This window comes from Sceloporus undulatus, chromosome 1 (genome assembly GCF_019175285.1).
Source record: "Sceloporus undulatus isolate JIND9_A2432 ecotype Alabama chromosome 1, SceUnd_v1.1, whole genome shotgun sequence".
Taxonomy (NCBI): Eukaryota; Metazoa; Chordata; class Lepidosauria; order Squamata; family Phrynosomatidae; genus Sceloporus; species Sceloporus undulatus.
In genome coordinates, this window is record NC_056522.1 from 277732852 (window position 1) to 277745617 (window position 12766).

At 39.1% G+C, this 12766-nt stretch overlaps 1 protein-coding gene across 4 annotated transcripts in view; it reads left to right on the top strand.

The window, feature by feature from the left end:
- Positions 1–12766, top strand: part of ZNF143 (zinc finger protein 143) — a 40843-nt gene that overhangs the window by 7376 nt on the left and 20701 nt on the right. For 2 of the 4 annotated variants that reach the window (XM_042445234.1, XM_042445235.1), the window contains exons 2-7: positions 3981–4099; positions 4348–4440; positions 7124–7207; positions 7664–7744; positions 9075–9271; positions 12317–12391. In XM_042445234.1, coding sequence (XP_042301168.1) covers positions 3988–4099; positions 4348–4440; positions 7124–7207; positions 7664–7744; positions 9075–9271; positions 12317–12391 — 642 coding nt within the window. In that variant the 5' untranslated portion in view covers positions 3981–3987. Of the gene's footprint in view, positions 1–2584; positions 2715–3980; positions 4100–4347; positions 4441–7123; positions 7208–7663; positions 7745–9074; positions 9272–12316; positions 12392–12766 lie in introns of those variants that run through there. The other 2 variants (XM_042445236.1, XM_042445237.1) reach the window with 2 other exon arrangements.

Sequence of the window (12766 nt, forward strand, 5' to 3'; positions counted from 1 at the left end):
CATGTGGAAGGGAAGAAAGGCTTTACAGGAAATTTTTCTCTTGATCTTTTTACTTCAGTTGTCACTTCTAGTGTGAAGGAAAGTTGGGGCAGTGTCTTATTTTGATGATTCCTTTCCATAATGTCATATGCTGTTGTGAAGGATCCTTTGGATCATTCTTTAGGGGTGCAGAGAGAAGGAGCAATCAGTAGAAATTATCATCATCATCATTCCTTCCTCCACCACAGGAGCACCTCACAAACAGAAGTAGAAGTTAGATTCAATCCACTGTCTCATGCCAGTAAATATTGCTTGAATAAGGAGGCTTATTCTAGTCTTTAGGAAATAAATTTTGCCTTCTGGCTTTGCCTCTGAGACTGCTTTGATGCAGAAGTGGGGGAACCTTTACCCCTCCAGAGGCTTTGAATTTCATCTCCCAGAAGCTCCAACCAGCATTGCCAATTATTAGAGGTTATGGGAGTTGTGGTCCTATCTATGCTTTTCTATATAGATCTTTGTTATTGTCTAGGAGAGCCATTGTCATATCCTTAAATATGACTTGTGAAAATTTAAATATAAAAACGTCTCTCAAAAACGTACAGCGGTCCCTCCACATTTGCTGGGGTTAGGAGTGAAGGACCCCCCATGAATGTGGGGGGGGACCCAAACCCTATTCTTTTTACCTGAGAAAACACCTCTAGGAATCTCCAGGTCCTCCAGTGCAACTCTATGGTCAATATCTGACAGAAGTTGATCATAGAATTATTCTGGAAGACCTTCTAATGTCTAGAGAAATATTTTATCTAGGAACGTCTAGGTTCTCTAGCACAACTCTATGGTTAACTTACGGCAGAGTTGCGCTGGAGGAAGAGAGATTCCTAAGGAGAACATATTAAACAAAACCGCAAAGCAAATGTGCAGAAATTAAAATGTCTAGAAATGGTTGTAGCTCATTGATGATGTATTTGAGTGGTTTCAGCTGGGGACTGTGGGTGACCAATAGGGGTGATAAGTCGTTTTGTGGTTTTGGTCTATCTTGTAGTAGATGGTTCCTGCGTATTAATCTTGCCTTATTGATTTGTTTCTTCACCTCCTTAGATGGATATTGTAACTTGAGAAATGCCTATTGTAAATTCAAGAGTTTTGAGTCTGACTCATGGTCTAAGCAGATGCAGTTGGAAAGCTTGGCTGTAAACTATAGATTTCTCTTCTGTCAGGAGAGGTCCCAGCAGACTGGAGGAGAGCAAACATTGTTCCCCATTTTCAAAAAGGGGAAAAAAGAGGATCCCAACAATTACCGTCCCGATAGTCTGACATCAATACCAGGAAAGATTCTAGATCAGATCATTACACAGAGAGTCTGTGAACATCTAGAAAGCAATTCCATAATCACAAAAAGTCAACATGGGTTTCAAAGAAACAAATTATGCTAGACAAATCTGATCTCTCTCTCTCTCTCTCTCTCTCTCTCTCTCTCTTTGATAAAATGACCAGCTTGGTAGATGAAGGGAATGCTGTGGATATAGCAGATCTCAATTTTAGTAAGGCCTTTGACAAGGTTTCCTATGACATTCTTGCAAACAAGCTTGTAAAATATGGGCTAGACAAGGTAATCGTTACATGGATTTGTAATTAATTGACTGGCCGAACCCAAAAGATGCTCAGCAATGGCTCCTTTTCATCCTGGAGAGAAGTGACCAGTGGGGTGCTACAAGGTGCTATCTTGGGCCCAGTGCTATTCAACATCTTTATCAATGACTCAGATGAAAGAATAGGGGGCATACTTATCAAATTTGTAGATGACATCAAATTAGGAGGAGTAGCTAATACCCCAGAGGACAGGATCAAAATTCACAACGACCTCAATAGATTAGAAAGTTGGACCAAAGCTAACAAAATGAAATTCAACACAAAGAAATGTAAGGTACTGCAGTTAGGGTGGAAAAATGAAATGCACAGATACAGTATGGGGGACACCTGGCTTAATGAAACTACATGTGAAAGGGGTCCTAGTAGACCACAAGTTGAACATTAGTCAACAGTGTGATGCAGCAGCTAAAAAGGCCAATGCAATTTTAGGCTGCATCAATAGAAGTATAGGGTCTAGATCAAGGGAAGTAATAGTGCCACTGTATTCTGCTTTGGTCAAGCCCCACCTAGAATATTGTGTCCAGTTCTGGGCAGTACAGTTAAAAAAGAATGTTGAGAAACGAGCTTGTTCAAAAGAGGGTGAGTAAAATGGTGAAGGGTCTGGAAACCATGCCCTATGTGGAGAGACTTAGGGAGCTGGGGATGTTTAGCCAGAAGAAGAGATGGTTAAGAGGTGATATGATAGCCCTGTTTAAATATTTGAAAGGATGTCATATTGAGGAGGGAGCAAGCTTATTTTCTGCTGCTCCACAGATCAGGACCCGAAACAATGGATGCAAGCTCCAGGAAAAGAGATTCCACCTCAACATTAGGAGGAGCTCCCTGACAGTAAGGGCTGTTCGACAGTGGAATACACTTCCTCGGAGTGTAGTGGAGTCTCTTTCCTTGGAGGTCTTTAAGCAGAGGCTGGACAGCCATCTGTCAGGGATGCTTTTATTGAGAGTTCCTGCATGGCAGGAGGTTGGACTGGATGGCCCTTGTGGTCTCTTTCAACTCTATGCCTCAAGAAAAAGAACCCTCCTTCTGTACCTACTATCATCATCAGATCTGGGAGGGAGTGAAAAAGACAGACCCAATTCCATCAGGTCTAACTCTGAATTCTATAACTTGCGTCACTCTCTTTTATTTTATTGTATTGTATTTTATTTATTTATTGTGTTTTATTTTATTGTATTCCCTGTATTTTTATTGCTGTAACCTGCCCGGATTCCTTATGATTGGGCAGGCTATAGATAAATCATTATTAAATCATTATTATTATGGTTCTATGATTCCATAGTGTGTTCTGAGTGGAAACTAGAGGCATGTAAGTATGTGTAGTGATCTGTGGGTTCATTAGAGTTATGTTTTTAGAAGTCTGTTGTGTAGTTGCACAGCAGTGTCAAGAAAGTGTATTGTTTGTACTTATGTCCCTGTTTCAGGTTGATAGTGGGGAGGAAGTAGATGTGGAAAACCTGGTTAGAAGGAGACACTAGAAAGGTTTTCTTTCCAAGTTACACTAGCATATCTGGCACACAGTATGGGAATACGTATGTGCTTTAAAATGGATTGCTACATCTAGATAGCTAGCCCCAACACTTGTTCAGTTTTGAAACACTATAATAAAACTTTCTTCACTGTCACTGAGGACTAGAATATTGAAAAATATTCAGGATTATACATTTCTGAGGGCTAAAAATAACATTCTTTCATTTTAAATTGTCTACATTTTATAAAGCTTCTGTATGCATCCACCCAGTAAGAGATTAATGAAGAGACTTTATATATGATGGCCAGACATCTGAGAACTCTTGTAGGCTCTTCTGTAGCCCACAAGTAGGGGAAATACATTGTGGGAGGACATAGGAGAGGGCTTTCTCTGTAATGGCATCCTATTTGTGAAGTTCCTCTCCTTGAAGGCCCAGTTGGTGCCAATGTTAGGATCATTTTGACACCAAGTCAAGTGTAGCTTTTTATTAAAGCCTTTGTGATAACTGATTTTATCTGAGCTGCACATATCCTATGGTTACATTATTTCAAATTGTTTTAACAGTTTTAACTTGCCTAGTTTATAATGGATAATCTAGTTAATATGTTTTTAATCGTTTAAAATTATTGTTGTCATTTTTTATTTTAAATTTATTTTATTGTAAGCTACTCTGAGATCTTTGAATATAGGATGTGATATAAATATTTAAATAAATACATTTTGAAGAACTGTTTTTTCTCCTGACAAAGGTTCACCAGAAGTAATAAATAAGAAATAAATAAGTATTTGGTGATAAGAAGAATACTATTTAAAATGAGATATGAGCAGTGTTATTCTGAATCTACTATTTGTATTATATATGTTCTCTTTCTTTTATGTTTAGGTAAACAATGTTATTAGCTCAGATCAATCGAGACTCTCAGGGAATGACAGAGTTTTCTGGAGGGGGAATGGAGGCCCAGCATGTAACTCTCTGTTTGACAGAAGCGGTAGCTGTTCAAGGTGAGTAAAATCAGAGTAGCACCCTTTTTTCAGTCAGTGACATTATGGAAAAAGCGCTATATTAGTGAACTTCTAGAACACAGAGATGTTTTGGGTCTTGAAGTGCACTATAAAATTCATAACCATACCAAATTGTAAAACCTTATTTTACTGTGATTCTGAAATATCTTCACAATCATTTATGAGTTAAAGATTGATTGTATGTTAAGTACACTAAGTAAAGCTAAACATTGTTTTCTTGTTATTAGATGGGGACAACTTAGACAACATGGAAGGAGTAAGCTTACAAGCAGTTACACTGTCTGATGGTTCCACTGCCTACATACAACATAATTCTAAAGGTATATTCAGATGACAACTTAACTACAAGTTTCTCTAAACAAATCTCATAAAATGTTGTTCTTCCATACCACTATAGTTTACGAAGCCAAACTGTACCTGTACAAATAAAAAAAAGACTTAACAGAATATCAAACATACTTGGTCTACATTAATTGATACAAGCAGTACCCCTGTCCCTGTGTTCACAGTCGTAGAAGACTTGAATACCTGCTCCACAGATAAAAAAGTACATCATAATCAACAGCAAAACTCTTTCCCCAAACTTGTTATTTAATTCATAAGGGGTGCCTTTTTCAGTTGCAGACTACATTCCCTACTGGCTAAACTTCTGAAAGACAAAGCAGAAAGTTGGCATAGCCATCCCACATACTCTCTGACACATATACACAAAGCTCCGCTTATGCACACCCATGCACAGATATACACACATATGCATCTATGTACATCCACATACAGTATAACCCATTATCACATATGCAGATATAATATGTACATTCTTACACTTTCAGTCTCACTCACATAATCCTCTTCTGCTCTAGTATAACTATTAGCTTGGGGGGAAATTGCTAATAGTTCTGACGGAAGTTTTTTTTAAAGCATAGTTGCTGCATGGAAGGAAAACCATAGGTTTGAATCACTGGTTCTGGGGTGCAGAATCAAACTTGTAGGCAGGTGGTCTCCTTCCTATAACCATTTAGATGTATGTATAGAAAGGGGTCTAATGTGTCTTTAGAATTATTTAGCATACAGTTCTGTACTCACCTACATGAGAATCGTTCCCATTGTGCTCTGAGGTACCTACATCAATGTACCCTTGTACAGGGCTGCATCATAACAATCTGTTCCTATGCTCTGTTGGTGTGGAACAAGTGATCCCCATTTTCCTCAGAGCAAGGATCTTTCCTTGAATCTGGACAGCAGTAATGAATGTTTTCCAGTGTGTTCAGAAAGACTTTTTGTTTTTGAATGAGTATCACACATGGGGTTTTTCAGTACAAAACATATGCAAACAGGACCGATTTCCAACCCTAATTTTAAAATTAGACACAAGATACAGCCCTGAGAACACAGATGCAACTTAAACCACTAAAAATCTTGATGACACTGTCATTATCTCACTAAAGAGCCAGTTTGTCCTTGTGCCTCTGTGTATATTTAATTGAAGGAATAATCGGTTACCCTTTTTGCATGCCATTTTCCCAATCAAAGTACTGTAATCCATCCCAGCGGCTTCTCTTTCAGCAGAAAAATTGTATTTTGACTGGAAGAATGGTATTTAGCCTTCTATAGTTGCATTTCTGTGAAACAAACAAACAAAATAAAATGAATGTTAGGACACTGCTTAAACTTCTCAGTTAGCCTGTCCTGAAATCTATCATCAACTCCATTTGGGCTTCAGTGGAATTTAGTCATGCACTGAAAGGCAGAAGTAAGATGAATTGGGTCATATCTTACTTTCTTTATTCAATAATATTACAGCAATCTTTTAATCATTTAGTAACAAAGCATTATTTGTAGTATTAGTTTTAGTAAGCTTTTCTTTTGGATTATGTCTGCTGGTATATATAGTGTTGTATCACCACAAATAAAAAATTGATTTGAAAGCATTTTACAAAATGCAACAAAATACAGGAAAATAACTCAAAGATCCTGTAAAAGAACTGCTCATGAAAGAACATCTTACTTTTCTGAGATACATACATGGGCCTAAAAATAAGTCTCTTTGGCCCTTTACAAACGGGCACCCTAGTACGCGACGAGCGCGTACTAGGGTTTGAAAGGGGCGTCACTTCTTGACACCCCTAACCCTAATACGGACCCAGTCCGTACAAAATGGCGGCGCCCTATACAGATGGGCGCCGCCATGACTACGTCACCACTGCGCCGCCTTCAAACGAGGCAGCGCGGTTGTGACATCACGCTGCATGAGGGTGCCTAGAGCGCTCTTTCCGCGATGCAAGAAGGAGCTCTGAAATGGAGCTGCTTCTGCAGTTTGTGTTGCTGGCACATCCTTTAGACGTCTGCGCCAGCGACGCAAGGGAGAAAGGGGCCAAATGGCCCCTTTCTCCTCCTCCCCACCGCCATCGGGTGTCCTTGGGGCATGAAGCCCCAAGGACACCCCTTTCCAGGCCACGAGGAAGCGGCCTTTTGCTGCTTCCCCGCGGCCTGGAAAGCGGCGGATCAGGGCCTCAGAGGCTGCCGTTGTGGCAGCTGAGGCCCCAATACAACGGGGAAAGGGCCGGTTACAGGCCGCCCCAAACGGGCGGTCTGTAACCCGCCTTTGTTTGCATCAGCAAATTGCATTAATGTTTCTGTCCACAAAAATCTCTTTCGGTCTATGGAATCAATCATGTCAGTTACAGTGGGGCCACTCTTCTGTCTGTGGGGAGTGGGAGAGTGAAAAGACATGTGAATTCACATCCCACACCCCAACACCCTATATATGTGATTTGGTGCAATTTCAAATAGCAAGAATTATCTGTGTGAGATTATATGTATGGTTCCAGTCTAGCAAGAGGAACAATGTGTACTTTCCAAGTGGTGATGCAGTATAAGATCATACAGCACGCTTTTGCACGCGGGGGTCCTGATTCAGAACTGAATCTGCACACAAAAGCCTGCTTCTACACACAGACCACTGGAAAGATGATCTTCTAAATTTTCAGTGTCTATATATTCCAGATGGCAAATTAATGGATGGCCAGGTGATTCAGCTAGAAGATGGCTCAGCTGCCTATGTTCAACATGTTCCCATGTCTAAAAGTAGTAAGTATACCTTAAATATGGTACACCAAATACAGGCTTAAAGCTATTGATGACGGGATTTTTATCATTGTACATTACTGTGTGGTGTAATGATTTGAGCATTGGACTACGACTCTGGAGACCAGGGTTCAAATCCCAGCTCAGCCATGTAAACCCATTGGGTGATCTTGGGGAAGTCTCACTCTTTCATCCTCAGAGGATGTCAATGACAAGCCCCCTCTGAAAAAACTTGCCAAGAAAATCCCATAAAAGGTTGACCTGAAGATCTCCATAAGTCAGAAATAACTTGAAGATACACAACAACAGCAAACATTACTGTTGCTATAATGTGCAGTTTGTTTTGCTTAACTAATATATTTTCTAATACAGAGAATGTACTGACAGGACTTTAAAATCTGGTCTTGGAAGTCATAAACACTCTGTGTAACTAAAACATATTTTCCTCTTCTGATCCAGGAGACAGTCTTCGTTTAGAAGATGGACAGGCAGTTCAGCTTGAAGATGGAACAACAGCCTTCATCCATCACACTTCAAAAGGTAAATTACATTAGATGTGTGATTTATTTTCCACCAAAGTAAGTGAAAAGTAAGTTGTTTTTTTTAGTATATGAAGTATATTAGATTGTTACCCATGAATGGTTCCTTTCCTCATATGGGACCAAAACTCAGTGAAGGCTCCCACTGGAGGAAGTAAGGGTGTAAGTTTCATATATTCTCTATGTGGCTCCCTGAATTATATCCCTGAGCTTCCACAGAAAGTCTGGATATATACCATTATGCTTAATTTTCAATCCTATATAGAAAAAAAAATGCTATGTTAGAAGTACAGAAAACAATCAGTTTATTTTACTGTATCAGATATTGTGCGATTTTGTTTTTCATTTGGAATTCATTAATTAATAAGCAAGTTAAAATCATCATTCCGGAAGACCCAGTGAGGATATTGCAAGAAAATAAAAAAATAAAAATAAAAAACAGGTTGAACACCCCCTTTAAATTCCAAACACCTCCAAAAACATTTTTTTTCTGCCAGCTGCTTGCTGCTGTCTTCGAGGCTGTGACTGCAGCATGCCTGTTTGTTTGCTCTCAGATCCTTACTCTCTCCAACCATGTTTTTCATACACAACAGAAGTTATGAGCGAACCATTCACAAGACTGGAGAGACACAAGAATCTGTGAAATAGTGAAAGGTATGAATTTGCACTGAGTACTACACTTTAGTTCCTGCCATTTTATAGATCCTAAGTCTCTCTCCAGTCTTGCATCTCTGTAAAGCCTCGCAAATTCAATACGTACAATAGGTCCTTACCATCCATGGGGATTTGGTTTCATCCCCTTGCCCCCCGCCCATGAATGGCAAAAACCACAGAAGCTCAAGTCCCATATTATCCAGCGGACGATGATGTGTGCATGCCCATGTCAGTGGTCGTGTGTTCAAGTGCCGCCATTGGATAATATGGGGAATGGTGATCTGTGGATGGTCATATCTGGAGATGGGAAGTCCACTGATACTGAGGACCCATTATACTATGATACTTGTGCTGTATATTGTTTATTACACATGCAAATACTGGTATCGCAAAGTCCCAAGCTTTTTGAATTAGGGACTCAACCTGTATGCAGGTAAGTCTGTACATCTTGTTGCAAATAAATTTTCTGTGACATTTAAAAATATTATTTCACAGTTCAGAATCAACACTAATTATTAAATTGTCAACTTCATCAACATTAAAAGATTCAATTCCATGCAACTGAAATGAATTGAGGTTTTGCAACTTTATTATTTCCTTAGTTGTGTCCATGTTTTTTAGGAAATACGGATAGCAATGGGGTCTGGTTCTTAATGTTTTTAAAAATAATTTCTCAGACAGTTACGACCAGAGTGCCCTACAAGCAGTACAGCTGGAGGATGGGACCACTGCTTACATTCACCATACAGTGCAGATGCCACAATCAGATACCATCTTAGCTATTCAGGCTGATGGCACAGTGGCTGGTCTACACACAGGAGATGCTACCATTGATCCAGATACTATCAGTGCTTTGGAACAATATGCAGCTAAGGTACATGTGGAAATGAGCTAATTTTTATGATATTTTATATGTGGCATTATATATGTATACATATTTGATGTTTATGTTACATGCATTTCTGTACTTGAAAACATTTCAACCTTTCCAACATATGGTACTGCATGTAGGGCATCTTGCTTCCTAAACAATGCAATTTGGACACTTTTAACCTAGTTCAACATTGTAGTATGTTTACATACGCTGTATTAATTCAGTATAGTATGCTATTGTTACAGGGGTAAACTTCTGACTGTTAAACTAGTATTTGATTGTAATGAATCTTACCCATCTTGGAAGGTTTCAGCCAGCCAACTGCTTCTTCTGGCATAGTTGCTATGAGCAATTGGGCTCAAATAACAAAAGTCATTCTACTTATATAAAGCTTGCAAGCAGGTTGTTGATGTTTCTCTTGTCTAGTCATGGAGTGAACGTCACTATTTCTTTTTCCAGTTCAGTTTCAGAGGCCAAAAACCCCATTTGATTTTCTTCCTGAGGTTTTGTGCTCCTTGTATGGTAGCTATTACATAAAAGCTAGCTTTGAGAACGATGTAGTAGTTTGAGTTTCAGCTATTAACTTTAACTATGGTTATTAACCGGTAATTCAGTAATTACAATAAGTACTGATTGAATTACTGAGAGACAGCAATGTTGGATAATGACTCTGGTTCGATTCTTATTTGGGTCATGAAACCCACTGGGTGACCTTGAGCAAGTCACATGTTTTCATGGGAAGACAATGACAAACCTCCTCTGAAGAAATCTGGCCAAGAAAACCCGATGGTTTTGGCAACACCTTAGGTGAAGTCAGTTGTGTCTGTGAAGTCTAGCAGAGCAAACATAGTTTGGGGATTTGATCCCAAAATGAAGAAGTTGTCAGTCACAGGAAGCTAGGGTGTTTCAAATTGTCAGAACTAACAGCCAAGAGTTTTTCTCTGTCCTGTCTAGAGTGGACTGAATCCAGAGCTTTCAGAAATACTTCCTGAACTTCTGTCCCTGAACAGGCTTACAAAGTCTCAGGACAGTCTCCAAAACTTTGCTTGTAGATAGCATTTCTTTTGCACTGAGAGTTGTCTTAAGAGGATATTACAGATTCTTAGATGAGTCATACATAGGGTTGCCATAAGTGAGGACCTCCAAACTGGGACAAATGTAGGACAAAATTTTCAAATGTAGGACACTTTTTTTGTGTCCTACATTTGAAAAGGAGCCTCGCTGAGGGAAGGCTTTCCTTCTCCGCCTGGGCCCTGTTCTCACCGTGGCGGCGGCGGAGCCCAAGCGGGGAAGGGAATCCTCCCCTCAGCCCAGGGGGGGGGGAAGACCGGGGGGGGGGGGGAAACCGGGGGGGGGACCATGCGGACCCACCCCAAATCGGGAAAGTCCCGCCCCCAGGCGGGATATGGCAAGCCTAGTCATACAGTATCTTGGAAATTTTGCTGATGTTCTCTATTTAGGTAAGGAGTATCTTTACTGTGACTATCATAGAGTTCAGGCAAATAAACTTCAACAGGTGTGATGTCTCACTTGAGGCATTGCTTTGCTTCATACCAAAGGTGTTAAGTCTTAAAAGGGTTCTAAATTCAAGCTTATTAACAATTCCTTGTTGAGTCTAGGCCGTACCTCTCTGCACCTTTCTAAGAAGGTCCACTCCACAGTTAATGAAGTAGATGCGTTCCTGGGCTTTACGTCCTTAACAGAAACACATCTACTTTGGTATCAGAGGTAGAAATAACATGGAAAGAATAGGGACAAATACCAACACCACAAAAAAGAAGAGCAGTTCAACATGTTTCAGCAAACTTTTTATTCAAAACTAACATTATACATATAAAATGAAATAACTAGGTTAGGTAATTCTTGCATAAATAAACAAAAACATTTTGACTCTTCTAGAGACTACCTGAAAACTTCTTTCAAAATGCATCCTGGGATGGTATTTTTCTTTCAACACTGTCCACATTTCTTATGATTTCCATTTTGATTATGAAACTTACAGACCTATGCTTTTTCCAATATGCCAAGGTAGCTGGTGCGGCCGACTAATTTACTTTTTCTTATTCTTTCTGTTTTGCTCTTAACACATGCTCAGTAAGTGATTCTGAAGGTAGCTGTTTACCTCGCATGTTGTGCATAAACCCACATAGCTACCATAGGATCACCTAGAACAGAATCCCATTCATTCCCAGGTCAAGCATTATTGCATAGTTTTCTGTAGACACTGCTGGAAGCCAACACTGAAAATGTCTTTTTCAGCCCTCCTTCACCATCCTCCCAAGGCCAGTGCTGAAACAAACAACAGTCAAATAAACAAGCACACTTGCAGTTAGACAGAAGACACAAAAAAGGAGAGGCAGGGCTGGGCTCCCATCAGGATAATTTGTATAAAGAAGCTTCTTTGTCAAAAACTTTCTTAACTGAGATATGCCTATACTCGTTAGGAACAATTGCCCCAGGTTGTAGCTAAAACATGTTAGGGAATAATTTTCTCAGAAATAGTTTAATCGTTTTACTTATTTTTACACTATCTACAAATAATATTTTTATGAACTGGAATATTATTATTATTATTTCTGTATTTGTCATGTTTATTTATTTAATGAACTGGAAGAGTTCTCTGCAATTTTCAAAATTTTCAAAAATGAGACTAAAATGAGATACCTGTTCCAACCAAAGTTAGATAAATACATTGGTATAATCCATTCTTGAATTAGTGCTTCCTTAGCCTGTTTAGTTTTTGTTTTGTTTTTTGGTCTGGAATGTGTTGTTTTATATACAGCATGTCTGTTTATAATATATATATATATAAAAACTTACCCCCAAAATGGAGGAAATGCAGTTTTACAGATCATAATTTTTAAAGGTATTTCAGAGAAGTCAATGGACATTTGGATATTCTGTTTTCTCTTTAACACAATTTTTGGAAATATGCTGTTTAATTTCTTCATGAGAGTACTTGTTTTTTGGTTTCATAGAGGTTTGATATTGTGTAAAACTGAATAGGAATTTATTATTTCAAGATGTTTCTGCTTTTTTCTATAGGTGTCAATTGATGGAAGTGACAATGTTAGCAGCACTGGGATGCTAGGTGACAATGAACAAGATAAAAAAATGCAGGTATATCCTGTTGTATAATTTAATTGATGAGCAATAAGGTATTCTTTTTTTTAATGAATGTTTACTCCTTCTGTAGAATGCATTTCAGATTGGTTAGATCCCTCACATAGTCATTTATGTCCTGGATTTATGTATTAAAAAGTGTATCAAATTAGGTAAGCTTTGATGGAGTTTAATGGTTTTAAAAAGTTTACATTTTGAGAACTATTGGCATAAGAAAATGGATGGGAAGTGACTCTATCCCAGCCCTAACCTTCTCCCAAACACCTCTTGAAAGTTGAGACATACTCTTGAATGGAGTGGGTTGTGGCATAGAGTAGGGGTGGACAACATTAATCCCCCAGGAGATCAGAGGTTCACACCCCTTCCCCACAT